Source organism: Schistocerca cancellata, chromosome 7, assembly GCF_023864275.1.
Source record: "Schistocerca cancellata isolate TAMUIC-IGC-003103 chromosome 7, iqSchCanc2.1, whole genome shotgun sequence".
NCBI classification, from domain to species: Eukaryota; Metazoa; Arthropoda; class Insecta; order Orthoptera; family Acrididae; genus Schistocerca; species Schistocerca cancellata.
Genome location: NC_064632.1, coordinates 340,144,012 through 340,169,283, shown reverse-complemented (window position 1 = coordinate 340,169,283; position 25,272 = coordinate 340,144,012). Strand labels below are relative to the sequence as shown.

Genomic DNA, 25,272 nt, shown 5'->3' with positions numbered 1-25,272 from the left:
TATGCAAATATTTAGTATTAGAGACAAGACACAGAAGTTCCTAAATTTTTAGTGCAGATAAAACACTATCATTCTCCAGATTATTTAGGGAAAGATCATCAACATTTGAGGCTTGGTCATGATCATCTTCCTTATCCAGTAATGTTGAATTTTCATCTTCTAATTCTTCTCTATCCAATCCTACATGTTTCTTCAGTTCCTTTTAACATGCATCCTATCCTAACCTGGACTGCTTGGATACAGTGTACAGTCATTCCTTTCTTTCTTCCTTATGTTCCTTCCTCTTACATTCTCTCACATGCCTCTTCTCTCTCTCTCTCTCTCTCTCTCTCTCTTCCCCATTGGCCTTGTCCTATGCCCTCTTAGCTTCTTGTGCTTCCTTTTCTGCCTCCCTTTCTTTCCTATCTACATCCAACTGTACCAACAACTGTGCTGTGAGCCCATTTCATCTGCATAACCTCCTGTAAGTTTACTTCCTTCTGTGCATCTATTTCCTTGCCTCCCTATTTATTATTCTTTCCTGAACTTCCAAGGCCTGTTTCCTTTCCTTAGCCCACTCCCACCTCTCTTTCTCCTTTAAGCAGTAGACACGTGACACAGATTCCAGCAGTCTACAGTACTAAAGTAAAAACAGCCAAAATAAGGGAAAAAAAGGCAATGCTGTCCAAAGAATCCTCAAAACTGAACTGTATGATTTATCTTAGTAGATTTTCTATATCCTGTTGCAACAGTTGATTCTTTCAGGCAATGAAGATGAATCTCTGTGTGGCAGTTCCAATCCTGATAGGTGTTTGCAAGTGAAACATTCCTTTTGCTTCTTCCTCGGAGCTTCCGTGAAATTGTGGGAAGTTCCACTCACATCTGTGGCCAGAACCCATACACTCTGTGCCATATAAATGTAGTAAAAAATTCAGCATGCTGTTCTACAGATTTACTCAATTGACCTGAATTAATCTCCTACACTGGCACACCATTAAATCAGTCTAATAAAAAGGATCATGAGACTCAATTTGTCCATGAGATTGGGTTAGAATTTGGAACTGCCACAACTCTTACATCACTAATAAATGCCCCATAACAATCCAACTATTCTCAAAATACTCACAGGACTGACTGCTAGATTGGAAAACGAATACCAAAAACAGTGACTACACCATCTACACTTTGTCTCCAACAACTCTCACCAATTAGCTACTCCATAAATGAAACAGGATAACAGTTTAAAGCCAAAAAGGAACAGGATACACATAAAACACAGTAAACCTTTTCCACAGGAACAAATAAAATTTATCATCTCCTGTTAAATCTTGCCAAGTCTGCATCAGTCATTAAACAACACCTACATGCTGCACACTCTGCTATGCAGGCTCTTCCTAATGAGTATGTGACCTACTAAACTCCAATGTCTACCAAGACAACTGGAAAATGACCAAGCTACACACTGCACTTGCACATGAGAACACACATGTGAGCTCTTTCAAAGCTTTCCAAACAACTTTATTGATCACTGATGACCATTCACTTCCAACATGATGCACTCAATAATCCTGAAACATTATTTCTACCCTACAGGACCTACTAGTCATCCCCCCCCCCCTCTCCCACAATGGCTCCCCACCACTGATTACCTGTTTCATGAGCTCCAAAACCACCCCATCCAGCCTCAGGAGAAAAATGTATGCACTTTCAAAGGTCAGTTTCTGATTCGATCCAATTCATAGAAGTTCTCTGTAAGGTACTGTTTCTTATCAGGGATTTTCAAAAGTTTCTTTCCAAGAGCTGGTGGAAAATACATCAAGGAAAATCATTGTCCTTAAGCCAGTCTAGTAGGCGCCCAACCACAAACCATTTAGAATTACTGGAAGCCCAGCCCATCATCTCCAGGCTGAAAAAGGCAACCTTCCCCTAGATGTTGGGACTCAGCTCTGACAGTCTCAATGGCTAAAGGAAGAGCCCATTGATGCAGCTGGGAATTATATGTTATAACAATAATAATAATAATAATAATAATAAACATCATTTAAGAAATGCAAATTAAGGAAGTTTAAGTACATATATTAAACATACTGTTAAAATTTATATCATCTGTGGGTAGGCAATGCCCACAACCATCCAATTTTAGCTCAGAGCCTGGATGACCATCACAACCCACACAACGATTACCACCCTTGCAGACGCCACATGTATCAATATCTGTGTCTGGAGGTCTCCCAGTAGAACCTGAGACACAGATGCCACACCTGTAAGAGTAAAATAAAAAGTAAATTATTCTATAGGATCAATTTTTCCAAAGAAATTTGTTTAAACTTACATTAATCCTCACAAGCCATATAGGCAGCTGGTCTGATAATTGATAAATAAAAATAATTAGAATTGACTAACAGATATAAAAACAGTATAATTAAGAGGAAAAGTGACTGATAATTAGTGTATAAGATAGAATTTTTGTTCAGTAACTAAGACAAATTTCTGAACTTTAAAGTTTAGTAATCTCATTATGTGTTATTACATATTTTACACAAAATACTGGTTTTAAAACAATTATACTAACTTTATTAAACCCTACAACTAAACAAAGTAAATTAAGTCTCCTCACAACAATTGGTGTTTTGCCCGTATTTTATTTCTACTATCGACTATACAGACCAAATTAAAATGTTGGTCAGTCAACAAAAATAACTATTGAAATGCGACAATCACGGTGACAGACATGGTGACCCATGTATAAAACTTGTGGAATACAAAACAGTGTGTGATAACAATTTTCTTTTCTTTTATGACAATGATCATATAGGTTGAAACCCAAAAAAAAAAAAAAAAGGGAAATGCAGTCAAAGACTGCTTTATATTCTGCAAAAGTAACTGTTCCAAAAAGCACAGAACTTTCATTTCAGCACAAAAAAGTAATGGATTCAGGGAAAATCTCCCTGATATAAAATGATTGCCATCAAAATTAACAAATCAGTAATCAGCAGAAACACTGTAGATAATTATCTTCTTGTTCCATGGGCTATGCTTGCAATGTTCTGCTGTGATGAACTAGCAACTGAATACAGTATTACATGGGATTTAATGTAATGGAAATTGTGTCTCACTGCTACTGCAAATTTATCTTACTCACCATCCATTTTAAATTTCTTCCCTGGATGTAATCTACAAGTGCTCCCTATGTCTTATTACCTCCATACATTTGTTGTCTCTAGGCTTGTTTCCACCTTAGGCATCTCCTTTCTGCTCCTGCAATCACTCATCCTTTCCAGCATTTGCCTGATCTTCCTACTGGTCTTCAACTTTCACGTTTTTCTAAAAGTATATTTATGCTCACCTCATGCATTTCATTTATTCATTTCAATTTAATTATGTACCCATCTTTGAGGATATTACACGCTATCAGTGACATTACAATTTGTAAGAAGTAAAGAGTAATGGAACACAGTAAACAAAATAATAAGAACAAATCACATTATAAGCTAGATGATTATAAAACATAATAATATTTGTCACGTGCAAGTAGCACCCACTTCCATTAACCCCACTGCTCATATTATTCACTAAGTCCTACATGAGTTCAGAAGATATGGTGCATCCATGGTGTACATTGTCAGACATGTTCAGCAGAACAGTCACCACTGGTGGTACAGCAGCTGTAAGGAAACTAACAAGAAAGCAAGACTTCAGCTGACTGCAGGCATTGGAATAAATTGGTCGTGAAGGTTGAAAATTTGTGGAGCACCAGGACTCGAATCCAGATGCCCCCCTTCACTAGAATGGCTGCTTTAACCATCTGTGCCATATAGACTTGCTTCCTGTCCAAACAAAATTCTCAGCTTTTCATGTGCATATAGCACCCCCTACCATCGGCCCCACTGCTTGTAGTATTCGCTAAGTCCTGCAGTGGTTTGGAAGATAGGGTACAGCCACACTGAAAGTTCCTAGAGCTGTAGGACATGTCAAACAGAACAGACACTACATATCAATATACAAAATTTATAAACTGTAAGAGTGAAAATGTAAAGTCCTTCTTTGTAAAGTTAATGAATTTCTTAGTAAAGCTGCATGCCCTCGGGAAAAATTAAGGCTGTAGTTTCCCCTTGCTTTCAGTCATTCACAGTACCAGCACAGCAAGGCCGTTTTGGTTAGTGTTGCAAGGCCAGATCAGTCAATCATCCAGACTGTTGCCCCTGCAACTACTGAAAAGGCTGCTGCCCCTCTTTGGGAACCACATGTTTGTCTGGCCTCTCAACAGATACTCCTCCATTGTGGTTGCACCTATGGTACGGCCATCTGTATTGCTGAGGCACGCAAGCCTCCCCACCAATGACAAGGTCCATGGTTCGTGGGGGTAGGTGAATTCCTTATTGTATGAAAATGAAATGCCTTTTTTTCATCAATTCTGTATAAAATTACTAAAATTCCTTACTAGGGAAGTATGTGACTGAGATGGCTGTGCACTGAGAACTTTAATTCTTAGAGTTTTTTAACTACCTTGCTGGTCATTACAATTTCCACTGCCATGTAGAAGGCATGCAAAAGATGTGAACATGGCATGAAGAGTTGTAGCTTGGATACGAAAATGATTAGCACTTCAGCACAATGACACCAAATAGGTGGGCGTGACTGCATCTACATTCTTTATATAGGGAAGGATTACACACCAAATTTCTCATTCAGAAATTGTGTTTGAGTATTGTTTGTGTGTGAGAAGATAATGTTTTGTTTCATGTAAAAAGGAGAAATGTCACCACCACAAGTGTGAATTCGATGGTGGCATGATTGCATCCAAGCAAGACAGAGGTTTATGATTGTAATGTATTGCTGCTTAAGTTGGTTGACATCCTACGACTGTCAAGTGTATATGGAATCAATGTGTTGAGGAGGCCCATACTCCACATCATGCAGTAACTCATCAGCCCCATGTGGTTAGCATCCGTAAGGACAGACACATCGTTTGCTTTACCATGCAGGACTGTACGGCCATTTGTCACACTATGAGTCAGAAAATGAGTTTGTTTGCAGCAAGACAAGTGTTTACCTGGAACACCACAGACTGTCATCAGACTGACTATTGTTGTGACTGCCTTTGACACAGCAGCAAAGAGAGGTGCCTGAGCAGTGATGTGTTCAACAACAGAACTGGACACTTCAGTAGCACCATGTTTTCTTTACTGACAAGTCTTGATTCTGTGTACAGCATAACAATGAAAAAGTCATTGTGTTGAGGCTATTAGAAGAATGAACTTTGCCAAACTGCATTCCTCATTGTGATCAGGCATGGGCTCAGCAACTTCTTTGATGGTATGTGATGTCATTGGGTACACAATATGATCAGTTCTGGCTGTACAGCAGGTTTTAAATTTGTGACATTTTAAGGCCAGTGGTTGTGCCCTATTTTTGAAGTCCCCATAATATTACCTTTCAACAACATAATGCAAGACCCATGTTGACCATGCTGTCCTGACCTATCTCACTACAGAGGGTGTCTGACTGTTGTCCTGACCAGCGCATTTTCTAGATCTTCCACTCATTGAAAACATGTGGTAATGGGTTACTGAAAGACTGATATGTCATCATTCACCTGCCACTATGATTGATGAATTCCTGCAGAGCTGAAGCAGCAGGAAACGACATACGCATATCTATTACCTACACTCAGTTCAACTTGACGCCCAGCTGGATTGGAGTCATTGTTGTCTGAGACAGCAGCTCTTTCTAATAAATTTCACACCCCATATATTTCCAGACAATCTACAAATTTTATCGTGTTTCTTCCTCGTATACTGTAAACGCACAATAAGAAAAATTTTTTAATTTTAATTTACAATGTCTGTTTCTTCAGATTTTGCTGACATTTCACAGCTGTATTAAATATTATGAAACTTATCCGTATATTGTGAGTTCACTTGATGTCAGTTGCACTAATCGTCAATATACAATCTATTACTGATACATGAAACTGTGTGCCAGACTGGCACTTCAACCCAGATTTCCTGTTTTGCAAGCAGTTGCCTCAACCATTTCAGCTATCTGTGCATGCTCCCTGGACAGTGTGGTATGTAGAGATTTATATCAGTCTGGGGAGCACGGATGGATAGCCAAAGTAGTTACAGTGACCACCTGCAATAAGCAGAAATCCAAGTTCATGTCTCAGTCAGAAGCAAATTTTCATGTGTCACTAAAAGATTGTATATCAATATCTAGTACAGCTGAGATCAAATGACTTCACAATGTGTGAATAAGTTTAATAATATAAGTTTTGTTATTTGCTGGGGTTGTAATTTTAATTAATTTGAATTTCACTACATCTAATAGAGGGCTGGTCAACTATTTGATTATGTTGTGTATTAGCTTGATGAAACGACCTTCTTAATTTGTCGTTTGTTGATTTTCTTTTGTATATAGAAGGCAACTAAATGCAAATATTGAGAGAACTGTCCAAGACATAGTTTTATGGGTTTTCACACCTCAATTGGAGAAAACAGAACTTTTATAGGATCACTTTGTTGTCAATCAGATTGTCTGTCTGCCTGTCTGACTGTTAAAAATTCTTTTTCTCAGGAATGGGTAGAGGTAACAAAATGAAATATATGCAACATACCAAGGTCTATGGTCCCTTGTTGGCGCAAAAAATTGAAGCCGAGAAGCCAATGAAAGCAAAAGATATGGCCCTTTGTGTCACATATCTTAAGGATTGCAAACTCACTCAACAAAACCTATAGTGTACTTCCCATTGACCTGGAATCAAAATTTCACAAGAAGCAAGGTTTCACACAACAACTAAAGGAAAAATATCTGAAAATTTTTAATTTATATCACACAAAAAAACTTTTTTTTTGTCATTTGTTATTCACCTGTCTTTCCATCCATCTGTTACAATTCCTTCTTCTCAGGAATGGGTGCACATATTAATTTTAAATTTATGTCGCACATACCAAGGTCTATGGTTTCTTGGCAGTGTAATAAATGTAAGCTTCTAAGTCAATGCAATCGAAAGCTATGGTCATTTATGTCACATATTTTGTTACTCACAAACTTACTCATCAAGTGCATGGTGAACTTTGTGTTGACCAAAATTATGAAATTAGGCAAGAAGCAAGGTTTCACTATACCAGTAAAGGAAAAAAATCAGAAAATTGTTAATCTGTAATTATATCACACAAAAAATATCTTTTTTTTTTTTTCATTTTTTTCTGACTGTCTGTCTGTTAAGACTCCTTCTTCTCAGGAACCAGTAAAAGTATTGGTTTAAAATTTGTCGGAAACTAAAGTAACAGTATACTTGCAGTGTAAAAATTTAAGTTTCTGTGTCGGTAAAATCAAGTGATATGGCCATTTAAGTCACATATTTTGATACAACCGCAAACTCACTCACTAAAACCTATAGAGTACTGCCCAATGACGTGTCATTATGAAATTTACAGTACAAGTAAAGTGAATCATTCAAAATTCTTAATTTGTAATTGTATTGTGTGAAAAAAATTTTTTTTGTTATTTGTTAGCAGTCCATCTACCCATCTGTTAAGATCCCTTTTTCTCCGGAAAGAGTTAACGTATAAGTTGAAATTTATGCTACATACTAAGGTCTATTGTTCCTTTATGGTGTAAAATATTTAAGCTTCTACATCAATGCAATCAAATGATATAGCCATTTATGTCGCATATTTTGATTGTTTGTAAGTATCAATATTGATAACAGGAAGAAATTGTCAAAATGGATTAACTATCTCTACACATAATTAAGTTTGTACGGAGTCCTCAGTGCATAGGTGTTACATGCACTTATTTGCATTTTTTTAACATGGTCTATAGGATACATTGTTTTTAAAAGACCTGGAATGCATCTGATTGGCTTCTTCTGCCACAAGCTACCCCATACCAGTATGCATTATGTTATATAACTATGAAAAAATGCATAGTACAAGCCAAGCAAAATTTTTCACTCATATTTATTCCAAATTTGCTTAACAGTTATATTACTCTTGATAGTTTAATACATCTAGACTTTGTGAATGATACCCCATGAATTTAGAATCCAAGTTTAAACTCATCAATTTAATGATGGATGAAGTTTGTGGCAGGATAATTACTTAGCCTCAAAGTTACATCCTCAGTTTTTATCATCATTTATGGCAAACTGGTTACCTTTAAGCCAATGACTGACTATTCTAAGGTTATTTTCTCTGTGTTCCATTAGACTAAGTTACACTGAAGCACCAAAGAAAGTGGTATAGGCATGCGTGTTCAAATACGGAGATATGTAGACACGCAGAATACAGTGCTGCAGTTGGCAATGCCTATATAAGACAACAAGTGTCTAGCACAGTTGTTAGATCAGTTACTGCTACTACAATGGCAGGTTATCAGGATTTAAGTGAGTTTGACTGTGGTGTTACAGTCAAGCGATGGGACACAGCATATCTGAGGTATGATGAAGTGGGGATTTTCCCATACAACAATTTCACTTGTGTACCATGAACATCAGAAGTCTGAAAAAACATCAAATCTCCAACACCGCAGTGACTTGAAAAGGATCCTCCAAGAACAAAGACAACTAAAGAGAATCATTCATTGTGACAGAAGTACAACCCTTCTGCAAATTGTTGCAGATTTCATTGCTGGGCTGTCAAGAAGTTTCAGAGTGCGAAACATTCAATGAAACATCATCAATATGGGGTTTTGGAGTCGAAGGACCACTCATGTACCCTTGATGACTGCACAACATAAAGCTTAACACCTTGCCTGAACTGTTGATGGCTGGAAACATGTTGCCTAATCAGGTGAGTCTTGTTTCAAATTATATTAAGCAGAGGGACATGTGTGGGTACAGCGACAACCTCATGAATCCCTGGACCCTGGATGTCAGCAGGGGACTGTTCAAGCTGGTGGAGGCTCTATAATGGTGTGGGGTGTGTGCAGTTGGAGTGATATGGGACCCCTTATATGCCTAGATATGACTCTGACAGGAGACACATATGTAAGCATCCTGTCTGATCACCTGTATCCATTCATGTTCATTGAAATGGGAAATTACCATCCTACGTCTCTGCTGCCAGTTTTTGCTAAGGTGGTAGAAAGGATTCTTGCAAAACATCTTGAAAACTTTCTCATAGAAAATGATATCATAGTCAAAAATCAATTTGCATTTCAAAAGAGGAAAAATGCTATCAGGGAATTTACTGAAAAAATAAGCTCTACTTTAGACAAGGGTAAGAAGGTCACAGGTATTTTTTGTGATTTGACCAAAGCTTTTGACTTGATCAGTCACTCACTTTTCTAAAGTAATTTGACATGTCTCTAGTACAAAAATCTTTGATTTGTAACTCTACATTATGAGACAAATAAACTACATTCTACATTGTACATTCCATGGGCAATTCCAGCAGGACAATGCTACACCCCACAAGTCCAGAATTTCTACAGAGTGGCTCCAGGAACACTCTTCCGAGTTTAAACACTTCTGACGGCTACCAAACTCCCAAGACATGAACATTATTAATCATATCTGGGATGCCTTGCAATGTGCTGTTCAGAAGAGATCGCCAGCTCCTAATATTCTTAAGGATTTATGGACAGCCCTGCAGGATTCACGGTGTCAATTCCCTCCAGCACTACTTCAGACATTTGTGGAGTCCATGCCTCATTGTGTTGTGGCACTTCTGCATGTTTGTGGGGACCTACATGATATTACGCAGGTGTACCAGTTTCTTTTGACTCTTCAGTGTATTTAAAGTTACTATGGAAGTACAAAGCACAAAGCACAAAGAATTGGTAGAACTAGGCCGGTTGTAAGACACACCTCCTGAAACATTTAGAAGTAAAGTAACTTGGCCCCTATCTGCATGAACAGCATGGCGGGTTGGGTGGGGGGAGGTGGGGGGGGGGGGGGGGAGGTAGGGCGGTATTGTAGGGGAGGTCCAGTTTGAGAGCTGCAACTTTCTCACTAACATTAGTCTCACAGATCTTCTAAGTTTGTAAATTTGTGGTAAGTACTTATGGGACCAAACTGCTGAGCTCACTGGTCCCTAGGTTTACACACTATTTAATCTAATTTAAACCAACTTACACTAAGGAGAACACACACACCCATGCCTGAGGGAGGACTCGAACCTTCGATGGGGGAGCCATGCAATCCGTGGCAAGATGCCGCAGACGGCGCGGTTACCCCGTGCAGCGCAGATCTTCTAAGCTACAGCTAACAAGCCAGTGAACGGTTGTGCTTAAAATATAAGTTATGTCTGTATAACTATTAATTTCCTAGAAACAGGCATGTCTAACTAGAGCACCAGGGAAAAATTATTCTGGAAATAAATGAGGTGACATGACATTTTCTATAGCTTTCCACACTGATGAGTTTGTTTTAAAACCGTACTAACAGTTAGTCACAGTTGTGTTATAAGTGAAATGTTCATAGACTTGTTGATTCATGAAATGTCCTACTATTTCTGAAAAAAAACTGCTGCAAGGAAACTGCACAGTATTTACTAACAGATGACTTGTAAAATTTCTTAAGAAAAGAAACATTCTCCTTAACCTTAAAACAGTCTACAGTATGAAAGTATGTAGTGCTTTGACTGGGGTTTACATCTGGTTATTGCATTTAAAACATGCTCTTTCATGCTAACTTTTTCACAACAATTTGCTTTATGTCTCCTTTTATCCTTGCAAGTCACAGGACACATTGTCCTGCTGAACATCATATCTTCTGCTTGGTTTTATTTTTCTCGCTAAGAAGCTATATGTTTTTGGTTCACAACTACATAAGGATTAGTAGAATTTAGATATTCATCATTACTGCCATTTTTGCATCTTAATTTCATGTTCCACGAAGATTTTATAACTTGATTGGTAATGTTTGACACCTTTTAGTTTCTATTGAGGATTTCCTGTCTTAAAATGTTATCTTTTAATATAGTATTCCCAAAATATTTGAGTTTTGAGAATTATTTCAGTCTGGCCTCTTCCAGAAAGCTGTCCGAATCATTTCCTTCTCTGTGGATGGTATTTCCTAATGTTTAAATTTGCTGATTTACAGCTGTATTATTATTATCATTATTATTTTGTTCACTATAGCAAGAATCTCCTGTACTGACTCTTCTGATTCTCCACATGTTACTCTTATAACAGCACAGGTTTCCAAATACAAGGGAATAAACCTTACATCCAGTTTCATTTTAAATCTCGTGACTAGATTCATAACTATGATCAACAGAATTGGTGATAAAACACGCCCTTTTTTATCTGGATATTGCTACAGAGCTGTAGCAAAAAAATTGTCATTAGTATATTCCAAAACAACTTACAGATCTTACGTGAGACAATACCAACAGTTTTAAACTACATCTAAGAATAATTGTGAAGTTGTCCCATGTTTTCAGTACCTTTCCATAAGTATTCTTGTAACAGACACAAAGTTCTTACTGCTTTAATCTCTCTTAATATCACTGTGCTGCCAACCCTCTTGCAGTTCAACTTATCTTTCTCTCTTCTCTACATAATCTGTCCCAGCACTTTCAAGGAGTGTGGTTACACAAAGATTTTTAAATGCAAGTAGGTGGCAATACACGTGTTGAAATTTTGAGTAAGTACTGGAACCAAAAACGGAGCTATACTTTCATGAAGGTTTTTCTGCATTTACTAAAAGAGAAACCATTCAGAAAAAAGTAGAAGAGAAAGAAATCCCCACAACAATTTTCTGCCAAAAGTTCTGGTCAAATGTAAATAATTTAGGAGTAGAGGTAACAATTCATCAAATAGTAGAGGCAATCAGTCATTGACTGGCAAATATACAAGACTATCCCCTCTATTGCGCATTGTGTTCTTACCTAAATATAATACTTTGCTTTATTTGTAACAAGAACAGAGATGAATACAAATTTCACTTACAAGTTAATGACTGCTCCAGAAGATGATGTTCCATCACATGGCAGTTGCTCATTTTGGACCTTAAGAATAAACACATCAGGCTGAAATTAGAACCTGTACCAAAATAAAATACCCAATTTTAAATTTAATTTTTCTTTCTGCTCTTCACACCATACAGTATTGTCAGAGAACAGAAAAAAGTATAAATCCATCACTAAACTGTACTGGCAGTGTATCAACTACAGTTAGTTTCTTTGCATCCCCATGGCAACAACAAACTTTATCATTTATATTTCACAAATGGGATAGAAAAGATGGTTATAACTTGGTAATACACATCAGTCTAGCAAATTAATAATTAAGGGATACGACGCAGCAACAATGAATTGGCACTGAAATCAGGACTGGTCCTCAAATTGCCTGTGTTCTCCATTAACCTTCCATAGTTTCTTGAATACACAGCAACCACATTTCAGCACTAATGAAGTCATAACTGAATCTTTATCTCATTTTCTCTAAATTAAGGTATCACCTTACCAAACAGAAGTAACAGGGGATATTGAATATATATAGAGAAGGGCAGCACAAATTGTCATGGGTTTGTTTGACCTGTGGGAGAGTGTTACAATGGTGTTGAAGAAATTGAACTGGCAGACTCTTGAAGATAGATGTAAACTATTCCAAGAAAGTCTACTAACAAAGTTTCAAGAAGCAGTTTTAAATGATGAGTCCAGGAACATATTATAACCTCCTGTGTGGCCAAGATTAGAATAAGTACAGCACACACAGAGGCATTCAAACAATGATTCTCACCAGACTCCATGCATGAATGACATGAGAAGAACCCCTAATAACTGATACAATGGGATATAACCTCTGACATGCACCTTCTGATGGTCTGCAGAGTATGGATATAGATGTAGACCTTACTGTTCAGTTTCTGAACACATTTTCTTTGTTGTTTCACAGAATGATTGCAGATGACATTGTTGGTGGTAACTTCCCCTGATTTCAATTTATTAGTCTGGTGACAATATTACTGTTGCATGAGACACTGTTGTCTTTGACATTGGTACTAACCCCAGCAGTGAAGGTAAGAGATTCTACTTATTCTTCAGCTCTCAGCTCCTGCCATGCTAGTGTATCTTCTATGAGAAAGTTAAGTGAAAAGTACTTGATTTTGTTCAATTATTGTAGAAAGAAAACAATTTGTTCTAGCATACATTAACATATTTTCTAGTAAATCTCAAATGCTAAGAGTCTCTAAACACGAGTATTCTTCCAAGCTGTTGTACAGAGGGAAGTGAGTTATCAGGCACAGCAATTAATAAACACAGGCATTTATATTCATAATAGCATTCTTGGGACTACCAATTCTGGCAATTCGTCAACAATGTTACCATCCAGTACTTCATGAGCTGGGCTGTGACACTGTTCTGCTCTACTATCCAACTCTTGGGCCTCCCAGACATCTTTGGACTGTTGGATGATAATCAACAGATTGTTTTCATGAAGCCTCAGGATCAGTTCAGAGGGGGTGATTGTTCTATCTTTGCCTGTATTATTTTGCTGGAATAGATATAATTTTCAGTTCTCTTATTCTTCATCATGGTTGTAATCCCATTTGCTATAACTTTTGATTCCTCTCGCAAACTTAATATTCGTTACTTTAACTATAGTAAGTATAAACCTAAATAACTAAATAATTTATTCAGTAATTACAAACTACATACTCACCATGGGGCACTTCGGTACGTTAGCTTCAGCATTAGTGATGAGAATAAAGATGGCCAGTAGAACTGCACCTATTAAATTCATTAATTCAATGAGAAGGGTGCATCATGTTACAATGTTGTCATAACTATTTATTACGATCACTTCTATCAGTTATATAACGATAAAATTTTTTTTCACTATTGACATACAGCAATACAGTTAAAAGAGTGTCTGTCTTGTATGCACGTAACTTCAGTATAAATGTTTGTTCTTATCGAATTTCTGTATACACTGTGGTGCTTCTAATGGTGTAAATGTGGGAGCGTGGGAATAGGTACAGTCACAATAATGTAACGCTTTTCACATGGATATTGACTCTGTTATACAACAATAATGGAAGAAATAATACCTAGTCATATCGAACGAACCACCACCGGTACGGTATTCCAAAGGAAATAGAAGCCTAAATCATCCGGCACTTTCCAGTAATGCTACAATCATCTAGACTCCGTCAATCATTGCTAAGTATAACATTTCACTCAATTCAGTGAGCTGCGTTGGTAGTTTTAAGACTGCTATTTCGAAAAATGGTGCTACGAATGACGTTTATCTGCAACAATCAGTACGCGAAAATGTTCTATAGTTTTAGACTATGGCCATTGTCTTCCGTTCTCATTCATTTATTTTCCGTACTTACTCTTTGTCAATGGACTCTAGTGATGATTTTTCAACTGAGGGTATTGGGAGCGTCCTACGCAGTTGTCTGGTTGTGAGGATGTATTTTCCAACACCACAGTGTTTTTCAGCAGTTTTGTTGTTGTACTTTCAAATGACAGCGGGCTGAAGAACTGATCAGAAAAGTAGAACAAGAGAGGTTCGGAAAAATGATCCATTAACACTTTCTGAGCAACACGTTAGCAGGTAAGGTACGGTGAGCATATTTAATTGCAAACCATTTTTTTTCATGATGACCTGTAGATTACCTGCAGTTTGTTCACAATACTGTAAATCTAATGTTATTAGGCTGGTTCATAAATTCATAGACTGTTTATCAAAATGGTTCAAATGGCTCTAAGCACTATGGTGCTTAACAGCTGAGGTCATTAGTCCCTTAGAACTTAGAACTACTTAAACCTAACTAACCTAAGGACATCACAAACATCCATGCCCGAGGCAGTATTCGAACCTGCGACCGTAGCGGTTGCGCGGTTCCAGACTGAAGCGCCTAGAACCGCTCGGCCACTTTGGCCGGCGAGTGTTTATCTTGCATGTTGGTATTCCGGTTGCTAGGGGTTCATTTATCGATAGTCATTTTTTTATAGTTCACTGTTGCTATTAGAGTTTACATTTTGTCATTTGGAGATGGTGAGTATAGCTATGGACGCTAGAAAATGGAGTCCCAAGTGAAGAAATCTAAACATTTCCGACGTTGTTTGAGTTCACTAGGGAGGTGACAGCAGTGGAGGCAGTCAGAAACATTAGCACCATACACAGGGCTAATGCCACTTGACTGCGCACGGCAAGAAAATGGTTTTTTCGTTTTAAGGAGGCTCGTTTGGACACTAGTGACTCTGCACGTTCAGGAAGACCACCAGGGTTTGATTAAGATCGTTTAAACGCATTAATCCACACTGATCCACGTCAGTGTAATAGAGATCTGGCAAATGTGATGAACTGTGATCATTCCACCATTGTGCGACATTTTCATGGAATGCGGGAGCTCAAAAATCGAATATGTGGGTACCACATATTCTAAAGTCAAAATCAGAAAAATCAGCGGGTGGATATATGTGCATCTCGGCTTGCTCGTCATTAGTTGGTTCGTGAACAACGGCGACCATTTCGATCCTGTACCGTTATGAGTGACGAGAAAAAGTGTCTTTATGCTAACATAAGGAAAAGAAAGGCCAAACAAATTAGCAACTCATCGTACAAAGATCTGCGCACGTCCAAAAAAGATAATGTTATGCATCTGGCGGAACAGTGACCGTGTGGTGTCCTGTGAATTGCTTCCGCAATGTGATCATCACTGCTAACATGTATTGTCGACGAGACCTCTTGCAGACGTAGTCCAAGAACAACGACCAGGAAGACTGCGTGAAGCGATACTACTCCACGATAACGCCCGATCGCATTCTGCTAGGCTGACAAAAAACAATATACAAGAGTTATGTTGGGAAGTTATTCCACATTCACTTTAGTCACCTGATTTTGCACCCTCAGATTTTCACCTTCTTTGCACTCTTTCGAACAGCCTCGAAGGAATTTCCTTTCCGGATGAAGATGCGCTCCGAACATGGCTCGACGAGATCTTCACCTCAAAACCACGTGATTTCTACAGTTGCTGAACAGAAAAGTTACCCCGGCGCTGGAAAATTATACTGAATAGTGAAGGAGAGTGTTTTATTGACGACTAAAGCCTCTTTATGTGAATCTGTTCTGTTTATTAAACTTATGGAAAAACGCTATGAACTTGTACACCAACCTAATATCTCCATATGTCATCAAACATCGGGATATTTACGAGATTAGTACGCTTTATGTTCACCTGGACTGATAACCATTTTGTGACAAAAATGTATTTCATTCTCACTACACGTGCAACGAACTGCAACTGGCCATCGCCAGGTCGTGCGATCTAGCTGCAGATTGCATATAGGCGGGCAAATCGCAGCGATCGATCGTTGATCGCTCTGAACTCCAGTGGAATCTTCACTTTGCAGATAAACTGTAGGTGACACGAGCTTCTCCGTCTGATGAATCGTATGGAACATATAACAACGTAGCTGTCTAGAGATAGACAGAAACAAGAACTAAAGAGAATCGAGAAGTCTGTTCTCGAGAACAAAAATGAATCAAATACCGAACCAAGAGCTTCGACAAGTATAACAGCTAACTTTTTTTTTTTAAAAAAAAAAGCCACAAACTCTTATTCTTGCCACCTATTATGCAGTTAAATGAAAGATGTGTGACTTCGAGATGCAACGTTTGCACTGCACACTGTGATTGTAGCAACAAATTTGTGTATTATTTATGAAGCAAATTCTATCTAATTATCTGTAATTACTCTCACTCGACAAACTGAATATAGGCCTACTCGTATTACTTGAGATTTTTCTCACATACTGAAGATGATATTCGAGTATGTTTTATTCGACAAAACTAAGGCATCTTATCACTCGACATACAGACCTCGAAACTGAGGATTTGAAACTAATACACTACTGGCCATTAAAATTGCTACACCACGATGATGACGTGCTACAGATGCGAAATTTAACCGACAGGAAGTAGATGCTGTGCTATGCAAATGATTAGCTTTTCAGAGCATCACACAAGGTTGGCGCCGGTGGCGACACCTACAACGTGCTGACATGAGGAAAGTTTCCAATCGATTTCTCACACACAAACAGCAGCTGACCGGCGTTGCCTGGTCAAACGTTGCTGTGATGCCTCGTGTAAGGAGGAGAAATGCGTGCCATCCCGTTTCCGACTTTGATAAAGGTCGGATTGTTGTAGCCTATCGTGATTGCGGTTTATCGTATCGCGACACTGCTGCTCGCGTTGGTCGAAATCCAATGACTGTTAGCAGAATATGGAATCGGTGGGTTCAGGAGGGTAATACGGAACGCCGTGCTGGATCCCAACGGCCTCGTACCAGTAGCAGTCGAGATGAAAGGCATCTTATCCGCATGGCTGTAACGGATCGTGCAGCCACGTCTCGATCACTCAGTCAACAGATGGGGACGTTTACAAGACAATAACCATCTGCACGAACAGTTCGACGACGTTTGCAGCAGCATGGACTATCAGCTCGGAGACCATGGCTGCGGTTACCCTTGACGCTGCATCACAGACAGGAGCGTCTGCGATGGTGTACTCACCGACGAACCTGGGTGCACGAATGGCGAAACGTCATTTTTTCGGATGAATCCAGGTTCTGTTTACAGCATCATGATCGTCGCATCCGTATTTGGCGACATCGTGGTGAACGCACAATGGAAGCGTGTATTCGTCATCGCCATACTGGCGTATCACCCAGCGTGATGGTATGGGGTGCCATTGGTTACAGGTCTCGGTCACCTCTTGTTCGCACTGACGGCACCTTGAACAGTGGACGTTACATTTCAGATGTGTTACGACCCGTGGCTCTACCCTTCATTCTATCCCTACGAAACCCTACATTTCAGCAGGATAATGAACGACCGCATGTTTCAGGTCCTGTACGGGCCTTTATGGATACAGAAAATGTCCGACTACTGCCCTTGCCAGCACATTGTCCAGATCTCTCACCAATTGAAAACGTCTGGTCAATGGTGGCCGAGCAACTGGTTCGTCACAATACGCCAGTCACTACTCTTGATGAACTGTGGTATCGTGTTGGAGCTGCATGGGCAGCTGTACCTGTACACGCCATCCAAGCTCTGTTTGACTCAATGCCCAGGCGTATCAAGGCCGTTATTACGGCCAGAGGTGGTTGTTCTGGGTACTGATTTCTCAGGATATATGCATCCAAATTGCGTGAAAATGTAATCACATGTCCGTTCTAGTATAATATATTTGTCCAATGAATACCTGTTTATCATCTGCATTTCTTCTTGGTGTAGCAATTTTAGTGGCCAGTAGTGTATCTTTTGTTTTCGATACATGTTCGCCAGCGATCAGTGTGGCACCGACAACGGTCGGCAGACGACGCGCGCTTACATCGGCCGACAGCTTGGTGAGGTGTGCTGTATTGTTGCTTTTGCGGTTAAAACGATGCCGAATACGTGTGAATGAACTATATTTGTTTGGGAAAGAACATTGTGAGTACCGTGTATTCTTTCCTCAGTTACTGGAACAACCAGACAAGTTTTACGAACATTTGCGACGAAGAGAGAAACGAGTTATTACGTACTAGATATGATTCGTGGTGATAACGAAAAGCAAGGTTACTAACACTCTACACCACTTAAAATCAATTCAGAAAAACGCACATTAACCTTCAATGACTGTCATTCAGCATATGCGTGAAAGACAAACATAAATTTTAGAATCAGAAAAGCACTGAAAAGCTTAAACACATAAACCACTTTTGCAAACTACCTCATATAACATAACCACCGCCGTGCTGGCATAAAAACGGCATTAATCAGGTAATAATAATTCGTAGACAGCTAATGGCTATCTACCACAACCCTAAAAAAAAACTCCAATACAGTAACTTTAAGCATGAAAATTGACAAACGTCACCTTCCTTACTTGAAAACACTATTTTTAGAGGTTATAGTCTAGGCTTATCATCTCTCATACAGATTTTTCCTCTGTTGCAGGTGACACGCTGCATTAAGTATAACCATGAGGCTGAAACTGGATAGAAAGCCACAGATCATGCATAAAGTAATACACAGTCCAGTAACATTAATGAGACTATCTGTCAAAAGCCTGAATAAGCACGTTTTGCCGTGAGGACGTATGTAGGAGAGTCACTGAGTTCCTGGAAGGTACCAACAAAGATGTGGAGCCATTCCAACTCCCGTGCCCTGTGCTAGTTCCCTCGGCTGAAGATCCATGATGCGAATAGCCCTATCGAGGTGGTCTTACAGATTCTCGATTGGGTTTAAATCAGGGAGTCTTGTGGCCAAGGGAGTACAGTCAATTTATTCTGGTGGTCTCCGAAACACGGTCATATACTGCGAGTGCTGTGAAACATTGCATTGTTCTGCTGGTAGCTGCCATCATGTTGAGGAAAAACAAGAATAGATGCATACTTGTGGTGACCCAGTGGGCCTTCCAGAATCACGAAATCACTTCGCAAATGACATGAAAACATTTGCCAGACCATAGTGCTCCCTCCTCCAGTCTGGACCATTCCGACGATTGTTGCAGTTTGTTTGCTTTCAGACTTTTCACGCCGATGGATTCTAAAACGTGATTCATCTGAAAAGGCCATCTTTCACCACTCAGTGAATGTCCAGTTGGGGTATTGGCGTGCAAACTCCAGCCTTCGCCACTGTTGAACGGCAGTCAGCATCGGTGCATGAACCAGGCTCCTCCTGCTGAGACCCCTACGCCAAACCCTTTGTCGAACAATCATCGAGGATAATCTGTTGGTAGCGCCTGGGGCGGTCAGTTGCTCAACAGTTGCACATCTGTTCACCTCTCTCTCTCTCTCTCTCTCTCTCTCTCTCTCTCTCTCTCTCTCTCTCTCTCTCTCTATATATATATATATATATATATATATATATATATATATCTGCAGCCGTCGTTCACCTCTGTCATCTGTGGCTCGTGGTGCACCACAGTTGCCTCGAAGCCGGTTTTGGATAGTGTCATCTTTCCATGCACGGTGTATTTTAACCACGGCGGCACGCAAGCATTTTACAAACTTGGCCATTTCGTAAATACCTCCATCCTTGGCCCGAAAGCTAATGATCATGCTCTTTTGGACTTCAAATAAATATACCCTCCATCGCTAGCGCTGCCGCTTGACGTCTGTGCTCATTATTGCACGTTGACGTCGAACATAGTCTGTGGTCACATTAATGTGACTATAGCGTGTATAAGGCAATGTTTAAATTAATTATTATTAAACTTTAAAGTTGTTCGGAACCTCTTGTTCTCAATAAGGTAGAGATTTCAGACCACAGATTCCGAGATTTATTCCTTTTGTTGTATTTCTCATCTTCAAGATGCCACACACTGCTTCTTTCCTGTTTCAACCTTTAAAAAAATATCACAGTCCATGTTTACGATGTGGGAACGTTGCCCGATTTGATCGAAGAAAAAAAAAATTAATTTAAATTCCACTGACCGTCGTCCAAAGTCTGTGTGTCTGGGCGTTGTGATCGGTTGCATCACGACAGCGCATGCACTGGCAAGTGACCTGAAAATGTTTGCCGCCTTCGGTTGGGGAGAAGCTAGTTTCAGCCGAAGCTCAATGGGAAATGACGGCAAAATGACCTGTACTTGTCCAGAACATTTATCGACTGCGTCTCACTTGAAGGTTACACGGTACTCAGCTTCGGAAAAAAATATGTAGTTAATACGCGGACAAATCATAAAGTCTTGTGTTGTATTTCAATTAATTACACTTGTTTGCTGATTCATACTTGGTACAACATCCATTCTATATGTCCTCCAGCTGTATTTAGGTAATAGTACGTGACCTTCATGCCTAAGTAGTGAAATTCAGTATTCGTACATGCACTCCACAAATAGTGCATGCAGAATAGAAAAACCCGTGTAATTGCTTTGGCAGAAAAATGAGAAACGCAAATTGTTGCAAAGAATGCATTTCAGTCTGATTAAAAGGGCTTCAGGAGACCCTAAAATGACAGACGACAGGCAAAAGCTGTTATCAGTTCACGATTGTGTATGGGACAGAGATGTGGAGACAACTCTATCTATATTTGCTAGCGAACATTGAAACTACTTATATCAGCATTCCGTACCCCATACCCCATTACCTACGCAAATTCCTCAACTAATGTGGATGTGGTTCAGACGATCATTCTTGTTATCTGTTCATAGACATTTCTGCCATGTTCACAACATCGTTGCGCCGAAATGGCATACTGTCATAACACGCAAGTTATAATACAAAAACAATTATGTCGAAATCCAATACGGCATTTCCAAAGATTTTCATTTCTCAACTGCTATATATGAAGGGCGTTCGATAAGTAATGCAACACTTCTGTTCTCGGCCAATTTCGGTTGAAAAAACGAGGAATTTGCTGTGGGCCTTCGTGGAATATTGTCGCTTCAATCTTTATATTTTCATGAAGGCGATATAAGCAGCCTTCAAAATGGCGTCTGTAATGGAGGTGCGATCAGAGCAGAGAGCTGTCACTGGGTTTCTTTCAGCGGAAAACCAGAGCATCAAAGATATTCATAGACGCTTGCAGAATGTCTACGGAGACCTGTCAATGAACAAAAGCACAGTGAGTCGTTGGACGACGTATCTGTCATCAAGGCAACAAGATCGCGCAAACCAATGCGATCTTCCACGTTCCGGCTGGCAGCACACAGCTGTGATTCCTTCAGTGTTGGAACTTACGAACACTCTCACTCGAGGTGATCGACGGATCACAGTCAAACACCCCGCTGCCCAATTGGATATCTCCGTTGGTAGTGCTGGCACATTCATCCACCAGTTGGAGTAGCAAAAGATATGTGCCCTCTGCGATCCTAGCTACCAAACAAAAGACTATAAAGATCAACGAGGTACCATCTCTACGGTACTCCTTGCGCGTTACTCGGCTGATGGTGCCAATTTTTTGTCAAACATCGTCACAGAGAAGAAACATTGGTTCATCACTTTGAACCGGAAACAAAACGGCAATCCATGCATTGGCGCCACACCACCTCTCCTCCGAGGAAAATGTTCAAAGCTGCACCCTCAGCCGGTAAAGTTATGGCGACGGTCTTCCGAGACTCTTCCTTCACGGTGCAACGATCAACTCGGAAGTGTACTGTGCCACCCTCAGGAAATTGAAGAAATGACTTCAGCGCGTTCGTCACCACAAAAATGAAAACGAAATTTTTCTTCTCCATGACAAAGCAAGGCCTCACACAAGCCTACGCGCACGAGAGGAGCGCGCTCAAGAGTAGCTTATACATACACCAAAAAAAGTTTTGCATCACCTCGGTTCCGAAAGTTCCGGAACCTGTACAGAAAATTGGAATAGAGATCAACATAAACATCACTTCCGCCCTTTTTATTGCTCCTGAAAACCACACACTGCATGTTGTACCAACATACATTGAGACCTCCAGAGGTGGTGGTCCAGAGTCCTGTACACACCAGTACCTCTAGTAACCAGTAGCACGTCCTCTTGTATTGATGCATGCCTGTATTCGTCTTGGCATACTATCCACAAGTTCATCAAGGCACTGTTGGCCAGATTGTCCCACTTCCCAATGGCGATTCGTTGTAGATCCCTCAGAGTGGTTGGTGAGTCATGTTGTCTGTAAACAGCCCTTTTCAGTCTATCCCAGGCATATTCGATAGGGTTCATGTCTGGAGAACATGCTGGCCACTCTAGTCGACCGATGTAGTTATCCTGAAGGAAGTCATTCACAAGATGTGCAAGATGGGGGTGCAAATTGTCGTCCATGAAAACGAATGCCTCGACAATATGCTGCCGATATGGGTGCACTATCAGTCGGAGGATGGCACTCACGTATCATACAACTGTTATAGCACCTTCCATGACCACCAGCGGTGAACGTCGGCCCCACATAATGCCACTCCAAAACATCAGGGAACCTTCATCTTGCTGCACTCACTGGACAGTGTGTCTAAAGCTTTCAGCCTGCCTGCAGACACGTCTCTGAGGATTGTCTGGTTGAAGGCATATGTGATACTCGCCGGTGAAGAGAACGTGATGCCAATCCTGAGCGGTCCATTCGGCATGTTGTTGGACCCATCTGTACCACCCTGCATGGTGTCATGGTTGCAAAGATGGACCTCGCCATGGACGTTGGGAGTGAGGTTGCGCATCATGCAGCCTATTGCGCACAGTTTGAGCCGTAACAGGACGTCCTTTGGCTGCACGAAAAGCAGTATTCAACATGGTGGCGTTCCTGTCAGGGTTCGTCCGAGCCATAATCCGTAGGTGGGGGTCATCCACTGCAGTAGTAGCCCTTGAGCGGCCTGAGCGAGGCGTGCCATTGACAGTTTCTGTCTCTCTGTATCTCCTCCATGTCCGAACAACATCGCTTTGGTTCACTCCGAGACGCCTGGACACTTCCCTTGTTGAGAGCCCTTCCTGGCACAAAGTAACAATGCGGACGCGACCGAACCGCGGTATTGACCGTCTAGGCATGGTTGAACTACAAACAGCACTGGCCATGTACCTCCTTCCTGGTGGAATGATTGGAACTGGTCGGCTGTCGAACCTCCTACATCTAATGGGCGCTGCTCATGCATGGTTATTTGCATATTTGGGCGGGTTTAGTGACATCTCTGAACAGTCAAGGGGACTGTGTCTGTGATACAATATCCACAGTCAGCGTCTATCTTCAGGAGTTCTGGGAAATGGGGTGATGCAAAACTTTTTTTGATGTGTGTAGAACTTTTGTACTGTTCTTCCTCATCCACCCTACAGCTCGGATGTCGCACCTTCCGACTTCCAATTGGTTGACCCAGTGAAGGATGCCCTCACTGGGAAGCAGTTCGTAGATGATGGGTAGATTACTAACGCAGCAAGACATTGGCTTCGACGTCGATCAGTAGAGTGCTGCCATGCGGGCATGCAGGCGCTGCCATATTGAATGGACATTATGTCGAAAAATAGGGTTTTGTAGCGAAAAGAGTGGGGAATAAAATGGTGTATTAGAATCCTGAATAAAATTCACTTGCTTTCAGAAAAACTTATTGGACATTCCTTGTAGTTTCGTGCTCAACCACATCGAATTTTGTGGGAAACACGTAATTTTGACGTCACTTCCCAGTAGGCTTCGGCAACGGCCTTGCCATAGTGGATACTCCGGTTCCAGACAGATCACAGAAATTAAGCGCTGTCGGGAGTGGCCGGCACTGTTGCCATTTTTCGGGGTGCACTCAGCCTCGTGATGTCAACTGAGGAGCTACTCGACCGAATAGTAACGGCTCCGGTCAAAGAAAACCATCAGAACGACCGGGAGAGCGGTGTGCTGACCACACGCCCCTCCTATCTGCATCCTCAGCTGAGGACAACAAGGCAGTCGGATGGTCCCGATGGGCCGCAGTGTGAGTGCTTTCCCAGTAAGCTTTGGATGAAAGTAGCTTCTCCCTCTTCGGCTGATGTCGGTTGTTGGTGGAATGTCCTGATGTTGGTTCCACTATGACAGCATCCTAAGCCCTTTGATACTGCCGTCCCCACCCTCGTCCCCCTTCCCCTCCCCATCCCCAAATAATTATTCAAGGACAGTCTTTTCCTCAAAGTCTTTTGTAGACAGTAAGTAGTATGGTTAACATTGCTCCAAGCCTTCCAGAGATATGCAGCAATATAAGAGGTGTGATCAAGTAACGCGAATTTTTTATGCATCCGATTTTCAATTTTTTTATCTTGTTGCTAAATATGATCCGAATGTATGCCTGCATTTTCAGCTGGTTTGAATATTTAGTTTGTTGACAGTTGGAAAGATTATACGTGTTTTCGATTGCTCGGCGAATTTTTACTTCGAAGAAGATGGCTCAAAGAATTTGCATCATATTTTGCTTGAAAATGTTGTAAAGTGTAGCACGGCATTCTAAATGTTGACTGTGGCTTTTGACGAGTCTAATGTGAGTAAGGCACGAATTAACAAATGCCGTAAACGTTTCAAAGAAGGTCGAGAAGACGTTGAAGACGACGACCGCTCTGGACACCCTATCATATCAGTTACTGTCGAGAGTGTGGAAGAAGCAAAGAAAATGTATCTGGAAAATGGTCTAACCACTATTAGAGAGGTTACTGATGATATCGGCACATCCTTTGCCTCATGCTGAGCAATTTTTTCGGTTTTATTGGGTATGAAAAGTGTAGCAGCAAAGTCTGTTGCGAAATTGTTGAATTTCGATCAAAAACGACGTCGTGTAAACATCGCTCAGGAATTGCTAAATTAAGTCGACAACAATCCATGTCACGAGAACAGGCGACGGCTATGATGTCGAAACCAAGACAAATTCGTCCCAATGGAAACTGCCTAAAGAGCCAAGAGCGAAAAAGATTCGACAAGTACGATCAC

At 40.5% G+C, this 25,272-nt stretch overlaps 1 protein-coding gene across 1 annotated transcript in view; it reads right to left on the bottom strand.

Annotated features, from left to right (window-relative positions):
* LOC126091843 (uncharacterized) overlaps window positions 1-25,272 on the bottom strand; it is a 443,987-nt gene that overhangs the window by 382,385 nt on the left and 36,330 nt on the right. Inside the window, exons 3-5 of the mRNA XM_049907099.1 lie at window positions 13,597-13,664; window positions 11,881-11,939; window positions 2,068-2,240 (exon numbers count right to left, since the gene is read on the bottom strand). Of these exons, the coding sequence (XP_049763056.1) occupies window positions 2,068-2,240; window positions 11,881-11,939; window positions 13,597-13,664 (300 nt within the window). The remainder of the gene's footprint in view (window positions 1-2,067; window positions 2,241-11,880; window positions 11,940-13,596; window positions 13,665-25,272) is intronic.